Source organism: Cyrtonyx montezumae, unplaced genomic scaffold, assembly GCF_038088225.1.
Source record: "Cyrtonyx montezumae isolate F1298 unplaced genomic scaffold, pur_monq_1.0 scaffold_2, whole genome shotgun sequence".
NCBI classification, from domain to species: domain Eukaryota; kingdom Metazoa; phylum Chordata; class Aves; order Galliformes; family Odontophoridae; genus Cyrtonyx; species Cyrtonyx montezumae.
The window spans coordinates 9,682,662-9,700,808 of NW_027071936.1; the positions used below are offsets into that span (position 1 = coordinate 9,682,662).

An 18,147-nucleotide genomic window follows, 5' to 3' on the forward strand; every position below is an offset into this window, starting at 1 on the left:
GATGCTTAATGCATTTTGTAGTGCAACGAGAACAAAGTGAATGAGGAAGCCCACTGTAATACCAGGTTTTAATCTTGTTTGGGAAAAGATTTCTGACTTCTTATGAACCAGTGTGGACTCTTTATTCCACCTGGCTAGGAAATGCCACATAGTTGAAGGCCAAATTTGGGAAGAGTTCATACCCCTTCTGTGAAAAGCTAAATGCACAGAGAAGGGACGCTTTTTCAGTTTAACTAATTGCACAAACCACTTGTGAAGAACAGACTTGCCCAGGAGGTCCGATCACAGCATTATGAACGCCTGCATTCCCTTCTGCTCCTGTGGTATGGTCAGCACTGTTGCTTGGAGATAGGATAGCCCAGCAGAGACCTTGCCTTGATGATCTACTTGTAGCCAACATTTATTAGCAGTGTTCCTTGGACTTTGCTAGAGCTACGTCAGGTTATTTCAGGTGGAAGTTGTGTGTCAATAAGTACATGATGTGTGTGGCACGAGTGAGTACTTCAGAAAAGGCACTCATGACCAAATGCAAATAATTTGAAGAAAACCCCTCAGGGGTCAGTGTTGGGTCCACTTCTATTTAACAACTTCATCAATGACCTTGATGAGAAGACCGAGTCCATCCTAAGCAAGTCTGATGATGATACAAAGCTGGGAGGAATGGCTGACATACTGGAAGGCTGTGCTGCCATTCAGTGAGACCTAGACAGGCTGGAGAGTTGGGCAGAAGGAAACCAGATGAGACTGAACAAGAGCAAGAGTATAGTTTTGCATCTAGGGAATAATAACTGCATGTACCAGTACAGGTTGGAGGACAATCTGTTGGAGAGGAGCTCCGAGGAGAGGGACCTGGGTGTCCTGGTGGTTGACAGGTTGACCCATGAGTCAGCAGCGTGCCCTGGTGGCCAAGAAGGACAACGGGATCCTGGGGTGCATTAAGAAGAGTGTGGCCAGCAGGTCAAGGGACGTGATCCTCCCCCTCTACTCTGCCCTGGACAGGCCTCACCTGGAGTACTGTGTCCAGTTCTGGGCTCCCCGGTACAAAAAAGACAGGATCTTCTGGAAAGAGTCCAGCAGAGGGGCCACAAAGGTGGATAAAGGGCCTGGAGCACCTCTCTTATAAGAAAACACTGAGAGAGCCGGGTTTATCCAGCCTTGACAAAAGACTCAGAGGGGATCTGATCCACATCTGTAAATATCTAAGGAGTAGGAGGGAGGCAAAGGGATGAGGCTGGACTCTTCTCAGCAGTTTGTGGTGATAGGACGAGGGAAAATGGCCACAAACTGATGCATAGGAAGTTCTGCACAAACGTGCGTGGGAACTTCTTCACAGTGCGGTGACGGAGCAGTGGCACAGCTGCACAGAGAGGTGGTGGAGTCTCCTTCTCTGGAGACGTTCAAGACCTGCCTTGATGCCTACCTGTGCAACTTCAAGTTTTACCTTGGAATTAGACTTAAATCAAGACTAAAATGAATTTTGTTATCCCAGTTGTGCTGCACAGACAGTGATTCCTTCTGACAGCAGAAAGAATGATTGCCTTTGGGACTGAAAACAGTATTTCAGGTATAACTGTCACGGAGTTATTTAAAAAAAAAAATCAGCTAAGTCTACGAATATCATTACAGACTGCTGTTTGCTCAGCACACTTACAACCAAATACCTGTTGTCTGAAAGTGAGAGAAACTTCTGAGTTAAAGATGTATATGCAAATTTCATTATTTTCTTGGTGTTTCAACATCAAGAACAATAGCTACATCTCATCATAGTATGAAGAGACTGAATTTTCCCTGCACTTCTACTTCAGCAAAACCTTCATCTACAGACAAGCATTTGCACCTGAAGATGTTGAAGTTTTGCAGACACACAACACAAAGTCTGTTAGCTAAGTTTTAATTGTCACATAAGGCATGCAAATCAGAAATCACAGTGACAGGAAAAAAAGCTCTCAAAAAATTGTTTCTTGAGCATACTAATATTTGTAAAGTTTGTAAGTTGTGTTTGAAAATAGTCACATAACGATGCAGCAAATTGCGACAAAAAAAATGCACTGCTTCCTACATTTTCTTTGAATAACTGGGTATCTGTTGCATGCTGTACTGTACAGACTGCTGTATTTAGAAAGCAAAACTCTGCTGTATGCAGCATTAACTTAAGCACCATGAAAAGGTGATTTCAATACTCTTCAACCAAAAAAACGTATCCATTTTTAATCTATCTTGCCACACTAACAATAGCTAAATGATTGAAGCAATCTGGTAAGAATAAGGCATTAGGAAGTGTCACTCATCCTTCAGGAAACAAACTTAAATGACACCTTTTAAGTTTTAAACTCTAAAACTAAAGAGAAGAAATTTTAGATATATCTATCAACACTAACAAGTATAAAAAGGAAGTAGTATAAAGCATATTCTAAGTGCATTCTGATCACAAGAAAACGTGGCACAGCAAGCACTGAACACGTCACAGACTTTAAAAACCTCCCAAATAAGTATTTAAAACTGTTATAACCAACTTAATGAAAACAATCTCTCCTAGAATTCCAGAATCAATTCATGGATTGCTGAGACTGAACTGTTATGGTAGTAGTTCATTTTTAAATGCACTGTGATGCTACTTTGACTATTTCAAGCCAACTAGAGATGATACTGACATAGTGTCAGTTTATCTGCTTTTGTCAGTCTTCAATGTAATTGCCATTTTTTTACATGAAGTAAACTTGGAAAACAGATCATGTCATTCTTGATTAAATAAGTGTATAACAACAGCAACGACAAGCAAACAATACAACCCCAAACCAACCCAGGCTAAAAGCACTGGTTTTAATTTCCTGTCTGAAATGCATTAAAACTGCACAGCCTGCAACTGTGGATATTTGGACACTGCCATGTTAATCTTGATGGAACAAGAGAAGGCAGCGAGCTGCAAGTTGCACAGCAAACCTTTCCGTTGCTGATTACTTCATATTCTGTAGACGTTCCACTGTCAACAGTTACAAACGAGATACAAATGGATTTAAATAAAAATCAACAACTTGAAGCAGGGATTTTTTGTAAACCCATATGAAGCACGTGATCTTGACGTGAATTATATATTTCCATTGGACCTGCCAGCTAATCCCAACAAACTGGTCATCAGATGATATTAAGACAAGGTCTTTCTTGTAGATGTGTGACAATACTGCTCCTTAATCCATTTTTTTTAAAGAATCTAAACAAGTTCTTCACATCTGACTGCTGACTGTGGAGGGCTTGCGGCTGATCAGAAGATGTACTTAAAAACAAAACAAGGTGTAGGTTGCTGTTTTGCTGCTGGTAATAATTAACTGCTGCCTTTTTAGACTCTGTTGCTAGAGAAGCAAAGGTCACATTTTGGTGCTTTGTGCGAGGGGAAGGATTGCAGCTGCCTTTGGGCATGCTGACTGAGGTCAGATGAAGTCACAGAAGGGATAAGAAACCTCAAAGCTGATTACGTTCTCACCACTGTTAGAAACAGGCAGTTCTCACCAGTGTCTCACAGCAAAGTTGCAGAGACAGTGTCAAACGGGTAGGCTGTAGCACCAGTTTGAAACTGCTTGTGAATCTCAAAACCCCTCTGATGAATGAGAAGAGCTCCTCACAAATGTGGCAAAGCCACAGTTGGGCCCCAGATGCTTTTTCCCCAAGGAAGTCAGTAAACCATGACAAAAAAAAAATACAGAAAACTAACCCTCCTAGCAAGAAATAGAAATCAGATCCCATATTCATTTGCTGTACCATACCGCAAGCTTGATTGAGTCCTGCCTATAATGAATGCCAATTATAGTAAAATCACAGATGTTGGTAATAATTCCAAAGTTCACACATGTGGAAGTACTTTGATATTTTACTCAAAAGACTCCAAATAACTGATTCAAAAAAGTATAGTAATACTCCTCATACCATAAAAAATGAAATATTTTCTACAAACACAAGTGAAGCTTTGGAGTACCACAGACAGGTGGACCTCCTTCCTGCCTCATCAACAGTATTCTATCTAACCTGTTGGGTCCTGTGCCCTAAATAGTTCCCCCCTCGTTGCAGGGAGCAGTGGCCTCCTTCTTACCCTCTGACCTCCCCCAGTCTTCCTATTCCTACAGATTGTAGCTGACATTTAGGCCATAAAGAATGCAAGTTCACTTATTTGTCTCCCAGATTTATCTCTGAAAGATCCTGAACACAAAATAGCAATATAACACTGCTGGCTCTGTTATTTGACTCTGTTTCAGTCAACTACTGAGAACATCATGGAAATAGGAAATCCCTAGGCAAATATAGTCCAAATGAGAACTAACTGCTTTGGTCATTCCAGTGCCAACAGTTACTGGGACCTCTGCTGCAGTGAAACACTGAGTGACTTGCTGCTGCTAGGTCTTTCAGTGGCTGCTGTGATTACAGCTTGCTCACAAAAAGCCACTCAGTAACTCACAGCTGCTACAGAAAGTAATAAGAAACCACAACTAAAGCTCACTCCTAAACCGAGTATGGCTACAATCAGAGGAGACAGATAAATCCCATTAATGTGAGAGTACTAGAGGAAAAAAAAACCCACAAAAACAATGAAGTACAGCAAAGACCAAAGGAAAAAAAAAAGCAGGAAGCTTACGGAAGAAAACTGAAACAGAGATGCTGGATGAGACAGGCAATTATCTGAGTGGGGAGTATTCCTAGAGAAACTAAGTCGGAAATGGCATTAAGGAGAGTAAAAATAGACCTAAATATGTTTGTTAACTACTTTCTACGTAAGCCAGATAGAGTTGCACTGCATCATCTTTCTCCCAAAGAAAAGCAGTCCTCTCTTACAAAGCATCCTTCCTAGAACAGCAGCTAGTCACTGCTCTTTTCTGCATCTCCTCCAACTCCTCCACAGTCTGAGCTGGCTAGCGCTGCAGGAAGTTACCAGCTCACCCTGCCCATATAATTCTGAGAAGAACACAGTCTCAGAGACTGATAAATTCTTGAAGAGATTGGATTCGTGATAATTTTAACCAACTATTTTATGCTATTACTACCCACTTAGCCTCCTCATTTCCTGCTCCTTTCTTATCTGAATTTTGAGCTTGGCAGTGCTGATTTTCCTGAGAGCTTTTACTGTACATGGTCAAAGCTAGGGTAATTCAGCTGCTGCCCACGGAGATTTAACAGGTAATAAATATGCATGCAGGATTTCTCCAATGCAATCCCTTTGAAAATCTCATCAGAAATTATATATAATAGGAAAAAAAATCTGAAAGACCAAGTCTTTCACAGAACTTCCAAATAAGAAATAGCATAAGCACTAAAGCACAGTACTAAATGAGAAAGCAAGTTTTTGGGATACGGCTTTCTAAACTTTTTTTTTTTTTTTAATTGAAAATTGAGTCATCAGAGTGTGCACTTGGTAATTGTGCACCTTCTCCACCATTTGTGCTGAGTAAGTAAAATATTCTCTCAGAGAGAAGGCATAGCTCAATTCCTCACACGCTCATTTGGGTCAATATATGGTAAGTACTAATACTGGCTAGGTAAGAGAACATTTACTGTGTCAATATCTCAGTGTAAAAAAAAGTACAAATTGGAGCAGGACAACAAAAAGTAGGTTGAGTTTTGATTGAAATTCCATTAAATCTTTAGAGAAAGGCACCATGTGCATGCTTAGTCAGGGGCCAAAGACTTCCACAGTGCAAAAAACCAAACACATTCAAACATTTTCAATAGAAAAATAACTACTTTTTTTTTTTAACCTGTAACATACTGCAATTGAAAAATTCATTTGTTTTGCTACTTGATAGCTAAAATATACTTTCAGGTTCTGAGTCTTCCTGAAGTAACTCACCCTTCCCTCATGTTATCAGTAAAGTATATGCATCTCAGCGACTCACCCAACTACCTCTGATTGTCAAAATGTGTGTTGTTTTGGGTACAATCTTCTCTCCCTGATCCTGACAGGAAAATGAAGCATTTACTTGAGAAATTCTTGTTCACTTCCTACTGGAAATGGTAGCGCATCAGTCAAGCAGCCTGGGTTAAATCTCTAAATAGCTCTTGGAAATTGTGGCAAAGGTTTTCACTGTTGCCCCTTAACCACTTACTCAGCCCCTGTGAATATTTCAAGATATTAACACAAGTTTAGGGTAAGAGCACCTATAATTATTGCTACACAGTGCTCTCCATTAAAGATTACACTTTTATCTGTTAGTTCCTTTTGAATGGTGAAAATTCAAGCTCACAGTGTCATTTAAAGAAGAAAAAAATATGCTTCCTTCTGAGATGATCACTACAGTGGGATTGATATTCTGCACCAAGGTAACAAAGGTGCGAGACACCTAACCATTTTAAGACCCTGCTTGCACAAGAATCTCACCTCCTCTTAACAAGGACTTAAAAGGTACACGCTTAGAGGATTCAATCTATGCTAAATATCTCTCGTGTTAGGGGTAAGACAACTCGTCCTTTCGTTCCTTTCCCAGGCAAACAGTGACCACCACAACAGGAAGCCAAGACAATGAGGCAGGGGCACTGTGTTCGCTGTTCTTCATGTTGTTACCGCAGAGTGTCCACACATTGAAGAGGAGAAAGACAATGACAGCCACATACACCACAGTGAAGAACAAGGAGAAAAAAAATAATGAAGTGACAGTGAAAAGGAGGAAAGGAGCTGAGAAAATCCCTACAAAAGAGTCCTCAGGACTCTGACTGGTGCGTTCATCAGAAATGCTGAAATTAGCATTGGCAAGAAGCTAGAGAAATAAAGTAGAAGAGAAATCAAACTTCTGTGCTCAGTTAGAGAATATTCCCCTGCAAAATGTGGACTTGAACATCTAGCTCTCATCTTCGAAATACATTACAAAACCAAACACCAATTATACTTTCATTTGCCCATTAGAAGATATCAACGAAATTTTTCCTGAACCTGTTATGATGTGAGTAAGCAGTATCAAGAGTTACTTTTTTTTTCTTGCCATTTTTTTCCTCATGTCTTCAAAAATAGGTAGTTGTTTTAAGGATATATTATCAATAGGAATTTTGTGAAATTTAGTACTTATATTAGAAAGCTTCAGAATTAATGCAGCCTGTTCAAGGCACAGTTTGATATCCTGAAAAAGTTGTGTGAAATTCTCTTCCTCCTTCCAGGAAGACCTCGAGAACAGAACTTTATTCTTAAAAAGTCCTAGACTATGCTGAATGCTTTGATTCTTTTTACATCTTATTGCCTTCACACTCATGTTTTCATTCCTCTTACATGCAACACACACTGTTGGCCATTAAATAAATAGTGATTTGGTTTTGGAAAACAATATTGACAGTTGACCCTATGCATCGAATTGGACCGTGCTGTTACTTTACACATTTCAATACATTTGATAGTGTAAATCTTTCCATCTGAAGTTTGTACCTTATAATAAAAATATTACATTTCTCAAGAACCACGGATGAACGAGAAAACTTCTGTTGTAAACCAAGCTCTCCCTCTCAAGTTTTGATCACAAAACTTGAGACGAGACTCTCAAAGAAAAACAACAAACAAATATGGGGAAGATCTGACAGGTACAGAATGAAAAAGTAACCGCTGTGCAACCACTCACATGCTCCATCTACAACTGCAAGCTCACAGGTACAGAGTGAAGGCCAGGAAACAAGAAAAAAGCCAAAAAAGATCTGCATATGGATGCCAGCTTCTCACTCTGTCACGCTGCTCCTGCTTCCTAGGCTGTAGGAATCTTGTTTGGTATAGGCCTATTCATCGGAGAGATCCTTCAGCTTGGACTTCCATCTATATCATCTTAGGGTGATTAAAGTGCTACATCTATAGTGCTAAAACCATCCCTCCTCAACTCGCACATCTTTAAAATGATCTTTAAGAAAAGATGCCCTCAAACATTTGTTTCACCAGAAGCTTTCATGCTTCATAATTAAGCCATCAAAAGTCCTTGCCTTGCTCAGACCATTCATACTTTGTACTACCACTTCAGTTAGATTTTTGATAGGAAATTTATCCACAATCATCTAAAATAGCCTTAACTGGTGTTTCAGTTGAAAACTGCATCTTAAGTTGAGAGAAATTTTGTATTCAGAGTCTGAAGTATCTGACAGGTATTGTGCCCTACTAAGAATGATGACAAGGCTGAAAGCCTAGATGCTTCACTGTACATAGTGGGTTTGCCAAATCATTTGCTTATTTTTGAGGCTTTATTGGAAATGTTCAAAAAGCAGAAGATTCTGAGGTTACATACTGCCTAAGAACTCCAAAAGAGGACCTGCCATTGAAACATTTAAATTTAATAGGTTCAGAAAAGAAAATCAGAAAAGCTTAATAAAACTGCTTTATAGTGTGCTGCCTATCTGTGTCCGAGGTCCCTTTAGCAGTGACCGGCTTTGAGGAATAAAAGTGCTCAGGTAAATCAGTTTTGTCTCCTTGCTCTGTCTTGGAATACAACTGATGATGAAAATGCACTATTGAACACAAGTGTATGAAAACAATACCAACTGCAAAAAATGGTGATTTGAAAGTGGCAGCAATACTGGAAAAATTATTTCAACATTATGAGAATTACAAGCTCTTGATAAAGAAGAGATAATGCATTCTCCTCACTCTTCACTACAACTATCACTAAGATAAATGGAATTCACAACAAACATCTACCAAGTAAACTATAGGATGCAGACCTATTTATGGAATAGCCACTCTTGCTTTTACAGACACTGTAGCTGCAGCATCATAATGGCTAGAATTGCACACAGAAGACAAAGCTACGTATTAAGTTTTGTGACAGAGTCTGAATTCCTAGCGTGATTTCACATTTTTCATAAGCTGAAGGGACAACTAATGGATTTACGCACAGCTTTAAACTTCATGCTGTTATCAGTATAAGACACTAAATATGCTAATTAATTAATTTGCTAAATAATAGCTTAATAGCTATTGGCTGTGTTTTTCAGAACAGCATCGTACAATGTACACAAAAGCAAACAAAGAACATCTGAAATTGCTTCTGATTTACTCAAAATTCAAAGGCCTGCAGGCATATCAGCAAAGCCAAAACACAGCAGCACATGAGCCCAGCATCACAAAAATTCCCCTGAAGGCACGAGTACACAAACCCATGGGCCCACGCTCGCTTTTTTACAACAGCTACCAAAGCTGCATCAGCAATGGCAGGAAAAATAAAAGCTTTAGAGATACACAGAGAGCCGTTCTAGTTTTTGTGGCTCCGACTTACGGCTGCTTTTGAATCTCCACCTGCTTTTACAACTCCCTTTGTTTCACAATACTGTACCTCTCCCACTGTTAATCCTTGAAAGACGCCTTTCAATAATCAATTCGGTCTCTTAAGATTTTGGATGCAAAAACTGAATTTTTCTTGCCTACTTGTTGTTCTGAAAGGCTCACAAGTGATTTGTGGCAATCAAGCGCAAATTTGTTAGGCAAGGTTTAACAAAGTTATCTAGAGGGGATTCATTGGGGAAAACTCCATAAATTATAAATTAAAAGGTGACCACAGCTTTTCCACCCTCTCCTCTAAAAACAAAATGCATTCTTCCGGATGTGAAAAATCTGCCTAAAAGCTCCTAACAAGTAGTCAATAGGAGGCTTAAAAACACAGTTTTTACTAACGTTCTATAACAGCCATCATAAGAAAGGAAAGGTGGAATAGGCAAGCATTGCAACAAGTGATGAACAAGCTGCTGACCTTAATCACACGAACCCTGGAAACATAGCTGCCAAAGTCTTCTCAAATAAAATACTGGAGATTTAGCTGAAATGCCATTATGTATCTTTGTGTGAAAATTATGGCTTTTTTCTCCCTCCCATTTGCCTTGCTGTTCTTTCCTTCCAGTTTGCTCTCACAAATTGTGTTCCCCCACAGTTCACCTTTGTTCACCTTCCTTCAACAAGAGACCGCAGCTGGAGCCTTGCTGAGTCTCTGGTCAGCAGAGAGGTAGAAACGGAAGAAAAAGACAGTGCAACCTCTAGAGCTGCTCCATCAGCATCTCTGGCAACAGAGGAGCAGTGGGAAAGCAGAAGGAGCCCTGCTGAAAGTACAAGTTAGAGCATTCCTTAAATATTTGTCTAAAAAGAATAAAAATGACAAAGAATGCCCCTAGAACTGTTTGACCAATAAACAGTAATGTGAAAAAGTTAAATATTCTGTAACTCCATTTGATGTTCTTATGCTTGTTTTGAATTTTGAGCTTTACTTTACTAGCTCAGAGGGAAAAAGTGGTTGCAGCTCTTCTTTCTTTTAACCAATGGTTGTGTCCATAGTGCAATGCAGACAAGCCAGCATAGACAACAGATTTACTTATTTGCCTTCCTGATGGTATAGGCTAAATTTATGTTACTGTCACTACTTTCAAGGGCCTTGCCTCAAATCTCAGGCACTCCTAGCACCCAAGTCAAAGTTATTGCCTTTGACTATAAGCAACATACTGCAACTACTTCAGTTCAAGGCTGTTTCAAACTCATTTGCCAGATTTTAAACTCATTGCTAAACTCATTTGCCAGGAAAAAGCTTTTATCTGCTTAAAACTATAGGAAAAACATAGAATTCACATTGTTGATGTTGCTTCAGCCCCGTGTATATCCATCTACTCATTTACTTGGTAAGTCTTCTCCAGATTTTCTGGCTTTTTGCCATTCTTTTGTGATACTCATTAACTGTTATGTGCAAATATAGCTAATGTGTTAATTATCTCAGTTTTCAAATCAGTTATAATACAAAAGCATGTGAAGTCCCTTAATTTCAGTCTGCAAAATCCTTCTATACTTCAATTCTACATTAAAAATCTGGTTTATATAAATGTCAGTCTTTTTTTTTTTATTCTTAATCAGGTTTGTATCTGTGAATTTTTTCCAGTGCACCTCACAGTAGTATTCTACCTAACAATTTCATATATCTAGTTTGTTTGTATCTGACAGCGTACTCAGACTTACGCTCTACCATTTTTATCGGAGACATTTAAAAAAACATATCTGAAATGCCAACACAAATGGAACTTAACACAGAAAACTCAAAATTTTCAGTAATGATAAAACATGTAGTTATGAGAGGCTGCACACAGGGGTCATTCATTCACTGAAGTACTGCAGAGACTAAGGGACATATGCAAGCTAATGATACATACAAAATGATACCTCAGTTTAATACATCACACTGCACTAGCAACTTGCAAACCAACTATACATTCATGACGTTTCAGCACTCTGCTCAATTACTTGTTGTAAAATTATATACTTTTCTTTAGAATATTTACCTTTGCTAAAAAACCAAATGACCTTGCATGTGTAAATCAAAACTTAACACAGCTCATCTAATAATACCAAACACTGAGGACAAGAATGTTCAATTACAGACATTAAAACACAACTATTGCTCAGACAATATTTGCAAATCCGACACACAATCGTATTGTATTACGTGTTTCACAGAAGTGCAAGATAAAATTCAGTCACTTCTTTGCAGGCTGAACAGAATAATTTCTATTAAACTTGCAGGGACGTTTGTTGGATGCAACTTGAGTAAACACATACAAAATACACAACGCTGCACTCATTAATGCCAGTAATGAAACAGTTTCGTTAGAGAAGATAGCACATGGATTCATTCTGTGATTGAAACTTGTTTGCTCAGTGGTCTTCTTTTCAATTACAAGATTCAGATAATCAGAAATCTTTACATCTTTTAATTACACATTCCTGACTACATCAGCCTTAACTTCTGCATGGCTGAATTTAGAATGAAAGAAACGTGGGTTTTTTTTTTGTTTGTTTGCTTTCCACAGCTAAGATTTTTATCAAATATCAGTGGTAACCACCATCAGTCAAAAACTGCTTTTTTTCTTTTATTTTTAATAACATGATATAAATAAAAATTACAGATGTTGTACTGAGCATATAAATCTTTAAGAAATATTCTAAAAACAAAAAATAACTTTTTTTTTTTTTAATACAGTCATAGAACATTGTTAAGATTGTAAGCCTAAGGCACTGTTAAATTGATGGCTCTTTACCCTGCTCGAATTCTTCAAGTCAGTGGAGTGGCACTATGCAGTTTCACATATAAATCTCAGAAACTGTTCATTAGTGCTAAAATACAGTCCTTGCATGCAGAAGTGAATCACAGCTGGCACAGTGCTAAATCAGGACAGGGGCCTATCATGCATTTGCAACTGGCTTTGACCAGTTCTGCAGTTCCTGGTTCAGCTCAAAAAGCAGCGAGTATACAATAATCTTCACATACCTTCTCATACAATCCAGGGCCCGAATAAAGAAGTCTTTGTGAAGCTGATGCTCGTCCCTCAAGATGGAGCACTGCTCCAAAGTCACCGACATGGACGTCCGGTCTTTGGCACTTTTGCAACAGGTGAAGCGGACTCCATTCAGCTTACGGCAAATCTGAAACATGGGAAGATGTCAGAGGGTATCTTTTGTCTTTTATTTCAGTAGAAGGTCCTGCCTTCTGTTTTATCATTACGAGTCAACGATGACAGCACTGTGACACACAAACCATGTTTTATATTTGGACTGACGAGGAACAGGCTTTGTACAAAGCAGGGAGACGTGCAAGGTCCGAGTGGTGCAGCTAAGATACAAAATAATTCAAAGTATGTCCCCATTCTCTAATAAAAGGGGATCAATCAAGTCTCTCCACATCCCAGCCGTAGTGAAGTAGGAAACTGATGAGTCGTCTATTCTCAGTCCGTAGCACATTAAACAAGTTACTAAAATCTAGACCTGTTAAAGGTGAGCAAAACATCGCATCCAAATTCCTGAAAAAGGGATTAATATGGGCTATAAAGGGAAAAGTTACTTCATTTAATCTCTCTTTCTGTGACAATGATCCTATTCAATTAAAGTTTAATTATCTGAATCAATGAATTTTCAAGAATGAAAACCTTTGACAAGATACTCTTAAATCAGACTCATGAACAGAGAGGACTTATTTCTCATGAGTGTATCAATTCACACACACCTATATTTTTTTTACAGAATTTAAGCCATTCCACATGTGACCCAGCACAATGAAAGCTTAATGTAAGCAAATGCCATAGATTGCTTACTTTCACCAAATATTTACACAAAATTTGAAGTGAGCTGACGTGCCCAAGGATGGGTCTACTCTTCCCAGTTCCACTTGCCCTGCCAAAGGTTAACACCCTCTCTACCAAACTTCTGTCCGTGGATAGTCATAGTAAGACGATATCAAAAATTTATGTCAAGAGAGTAAGGCAAGGCTAGCAAGGCTATAAATCATTTAGGGCCAAACCCAAACAACATTTCAGCTTAGCTACAGAGTGTTTACTTGGCATCAGGATGAAAGTGGATCTTCAGTTCCAAAATGTCTAGATCTTCAGAACCTCGTTTCAGTAAATAAGCACGCTTTATTCACAGTAACGACATACCAGAAATTCTGTTAGCATCAATGGCTTAGACGGTCTTTAAGGTCTCTGTAGCACTATGGTGAGAGACATCTCAAAAGCTGAGTCCCGGAAATTAAATCATTTAATCCAACTTTGAAACCCAAGAAATACAGGTTAGTTAAATAGAATCTGTGTGAGCGTTTCTTTCTTCGTATACATTTAGATTTTAAAACTTATATCTGTTTAGAGATGTGGGAAGTGCCATTGGGATTTAAATAATGTATTAAAAAACGATTCTTATTTTGAGAAAGTATCAAATATGGTTGATAATTCTGAGAAGCATATAACTGCTTAACTGGAAAGATTAATTCTCTTTACACTTTTTTTATTGAAGTTCATGAGTCATCATGACTATTTGAAGTGAATGAGTCATGAGCAAAAAGCAGGTAATTATTCTGGATGGGTGATGACCTCCGGTGCAGGGAGAGGAGGCTAACTTCCAAATCCAAGCTGACAGCATCTGACTGATGTGCTGGCAACAGTGTCAGTTTTGTAATGAGAATTATTTCAGGGAAAACAAATAAACACGTAACCACAAAGAGGAGGGCTTATTTTGCCCTTAAGTTCAGTAGAAATTGCCTTATTATGTTAAACTGGCTTATATGGAAAACAATCCATTAAATAAACAAAAAATCCTTAGCTAACGATCTGAGAGAAATCTAGGTCAACCTGGCAGGCTGGCACAAATTAATCCTCAGAATAATTCAGTTCACTAAATAGCAGCAGCAAAAGTAAGTAATTAAAATGGGCAAACAACGATCAGATGGTCAAGAAATCTAGTGAGATACAATACCAAATAACATGATATCGGAATCAACAGCTTACAATATGCATCCAGCTTGACTTCTATCCTTACTTTTGCTCACTTCATTCCCAAAATATACTGGGAGATTTAGAACATGTATATATCTTCTAAAGGACCTCTAAGAAGTCTTCCACAGAAATACAGATTTAAATGATTAGAACTGTGCTTAATTTTAAAGAGGATGTAAACCAGTGAAAAAGCATATAAAACAGTGGAGAAAAAGCATATATAAAACAAGGAAAAATCATCATTCCTATTATTTCCTCCTGCAACAAGACAGGAGATTAATGGTACTGCTTAGGAAGTAAAAATACATAACATTTAAATCTCTTCTGCTGTATTCAGAGTACGAAATACCCATTTCAGAACCTTACAGTAAAGTAACTTGAGAGAACTATAATACTCTGAAGGAAAAAAAAATTGAAAGCTTTTTCTTAAATGTCGGAAGAATTTTTTACCCATGACATAATTTTCAGGAAATCCTGCATAGATAGAAGACGACAACTTTCTATATCCAAAGATGAAATAAATTCCATCATACTCTTTGTAGCTCATTTTACATTATCCTGTACTGATATAATTTATCTTTGCAAAGCAGTGTTTCATAGTAATTGCAGAAATGATACTGGAAAAAAGGCTTACATTTTTACTTACAAAAGATTGAAACTTGAACAGCATGTGATAATACTTATTAACCAAAATGACAATTTTATTAGCAATATAAAAAATAATGCTGGTATTGTTAAAATAGAAATAATATCTTTCGTGCTCCTTGTGTTAATGAAAATTTGTACAAAATTTTATCAGTATTTTGTATCAAATATTTATCTACCACAAGGCATATGTATTTGAAAGTTTCCCAAAACACTCTCAATGGATAGCAAAGGCTCAAGACTGTTGGCAAAGGTACTTTTCTACTTCTGAGGCAATTATCTAATTGATTTTCACACTTCTTGTAAGCCTGAGTGATTCGTAAAGATCTATTTACTTGAGTCTGTTTTTAACATACATGCGCAAAACGTACGCTGGAGAAGAGAAGGCTGAGAGGGAATCTCTAGACTGTATAATCATCTTATGTGCGTGAGTCAAGAGAATGGGGCCAGGCTATCCTCGCTGGTGCTCAGCAACAGGATGGGGCAGTGGGCACAAACTGGAACACAAGAACCTCCCTCAACTTGTTGGCCGTGCTTCTTTAGATGCAACTCAGGATAGGGTTGGCTTTCTATGCTGAGGGTACATTGCTGGCTCATGTCCAGCTTGCCATCCACCAGTACTCTTAGGTCTTCTCTGGCAGGGCTGCATTCAATCCTTTCATCCCCAAGCATGTACTGGTAACAGGGGGTGCCTAGACCCACTTGCAAGACCTTGCATTTGGATGTGTTGAACCTGATGAGAATCACCTGGGCCCACTGATCAGCCTGTCTAGGTCTCTCCAGATGGCACCCTATCCCTCTGGTGTGTCAACCACACCCCACAGCTTGGTGTCATCAGCAAACTTGCTGAGAATATGCCTGATCCCAGTGTCAGTGACACTGATGAAGATATTAAACAGCATCCGGTCCCAGCACTGACTCTTGGAGGACCTCAATTGTGACTTATCTCCCTAAAGACACGGAGCCATTGTCCACCACTCTCTGGACTCAATCCCGAAACCAGTTCTTTGTTCACTGAACAGTCTGCACATCTCTGCCTTGGAGAGAAGGATATGCTGTGGGGTACCAAGTCAAAGACCTGCAATGCATCTCACTGAGAAAAATGCAAAATCCTGAATTGGGGCAAAACAGCCCCATCCAGCTGCACTGGCCAGGGACTGCTTGCCTAGGAGAAGCTGCTCAGGAAAGGATCTAGGAGATGCTGGCAATAATGTGACCAAGATCACCTTTGCCATTGAATTCAGGGTAGCTCTTACAGTTTGGAAAAGAGAGAAAAGAATACATCTGCAATGTAAATGTAGGAAGGAGAGAGATATTCATGAGCGGGATGAGAACAGAACAGAACAGTTAAAGAACCATTTCAGCTACCCAGTTTAATCACTGAGTTTTCCAACCAGACTCCTGAAATATCAAAAAGCACGTGAAAATTAATACATCATGAGAATGCATTTGCAACAAAAGATCTCACCGTTGCAGCCAGCCACATGATTTCTACATTCTTTCTCTTTTTGGCCTGGATATTTTGATGAAGATTGTCTAGTAATCCCTTTAAATCATTTTGTTCTTGAAGATGTGGTAGACCTGAAAAAAAAAGAATAAAAACAAAAGCAGCATAGGGTTTATCATCATGGCAAGGAAGCAAGGTTGATGATAGCGTTGTGTTGACTAAATGAAGTTATTATTAAATAAGAGATCTAACATATGCAGCCTTTTCTGAGAAAAGCAGGCTAAACTCTCAGAGAATAAAAATAAATCTTATTTCTGTGTATTAGGTCGTCCTACCTAAGGGCTTCACAGAGGAAAACTAAAAACTCTGCAACTTCCATCTTACAAAAGGAAAGTGAAAAGATTCAAATATTTGCTGTAGGTCTGTTCATCAGCTACAAACATTCATGGGAAATGAGTAGAGAAATAGAGTGCTATTTAGAGCTGCTTTGATGTGATGATTATTTTGAGGTCAAAATATTTAGTTTTGTTTTCCAAAGGATATAATTCAGTTTTGTTTTTAAAATGGCACATTAGTTCCTAATATAGCATAACTTTACAGGCAGGTTAACCAACGTTAAACATCCCCCAAAATCTAACAAAGGGTATTAATCAGTCTATGGTGAAATTGACTTGGATTTTCAAGTACAAAATAATTTCAGGTTTACTTTAGATTTAGTCTTACTGACTTGCCCTGATTAAGATAGAAAGGCTGAAGTTTTATTAACTGTATACAACCAGAGGGAATTCAGAAAGACAATTCAATTTCCTCTTGAGTTTTGTGAACAAAAGGATTTTTAATCTTACTTTTATCTTAATTAGTTTTGAAAACAATGGAACTTTTTTTTCTAAATGATTTCTTCTGACAGGGAAGCAGAAAAAACATCTCCAAAATAAGTCTTAAAAGCAGTTGAAACAATATTTAAACTAAATCTATTAAAACAGTCTTTTTCTGCAGATAGATACACTGACTCTTCATTTTTATCCTCAGTCAAGGAAAGGAAAAAAAGGATGATCCATCCAAGAGAAAAAAGAAAAAAAAACCCTAAAAATTTATATTCTAGTGAGTAAAAATGATGCAACTACTATAACACAGGTCAAAATCCATTCTCCTAAGCTATTCATAGCTGGAAGGATACCTCTTTTCACTTGGCTTTTACAGAGTCACAGAACTGTAGGGGTTGGAAGAGACCTCTAGAGCTCCTCGAGTCCAACCCCCTGCCAAAGCAGCTCCCTAGCCCAGGTTGCACAGGTAGGTGTCCAGGTGAGTCTTGAATGTCTCTAGAGAAGAAGACTTCACCACCTCTCTGTGCAGCCTGTGCCAGTGCTCCGTCACTGCACTGGGAAGAAGACTTGATCTCCAATAAATACCATCCTTCTTTATCCACGATTCACAGTATGAAATAATTTAAAATAAACACAAATTTGTTCTAGACCATATAAAGTTATATATATAGCCTAACACCCCACCTCCCTGCCACACTCCCCCCTCCTCCCCATAAATAAATAAAAAAACCAACGAAACACCACATAGGAAAAATACATTAAAACCTGCTTGCTAATAGTGTTATTGAGGATTGTGTGACCTGAGCATTAGAATTCCTGACCACCAAACTAGGTAATGCAGAGCATATAAACATACATGAAAACCTTCTAGACTATTATACTTATCCTGCATCTGCTCCTTGAAAATAGATAGCACACAGACAGCATTCTAAAAAGATGCTTCCAGATTATGAGAATATATCACTAGGTAAACATCTTATTGTATGAAAATAGTTCTTCTTT

At 38.4% G+C, this 18,147-nt stretch overlaps 1 protein-coding gene across 1 annotated transcript in view; it reads right to left on the reverse strand.

The window, feature by feature from the left end:
* The window catches only part of INPP4B (inositol polyphosphate-4-phosphatase type II B), a 159,746-nt gene that overhangs the window by 15,390 nt on the left and 126,209 nt on the right, over nt 1-18,147 (reverse strand). Inside the window, exons 21-22 of the mRNA XM_065736333.1 lie at nt 16,343-16,455; nt 12,237-12,391 (exon numbers count right to left, since the gene is read on the reverse strand). Coding sequence (XP_065592405.1) covers nt 12,237-12,391; nt 16,343-16,455 — 268 coding nt within the window. The remainder of the gene's footprint in view (nt 1-12,236; nt 12,392-16,342; nt 16,456-18,147) is intronic.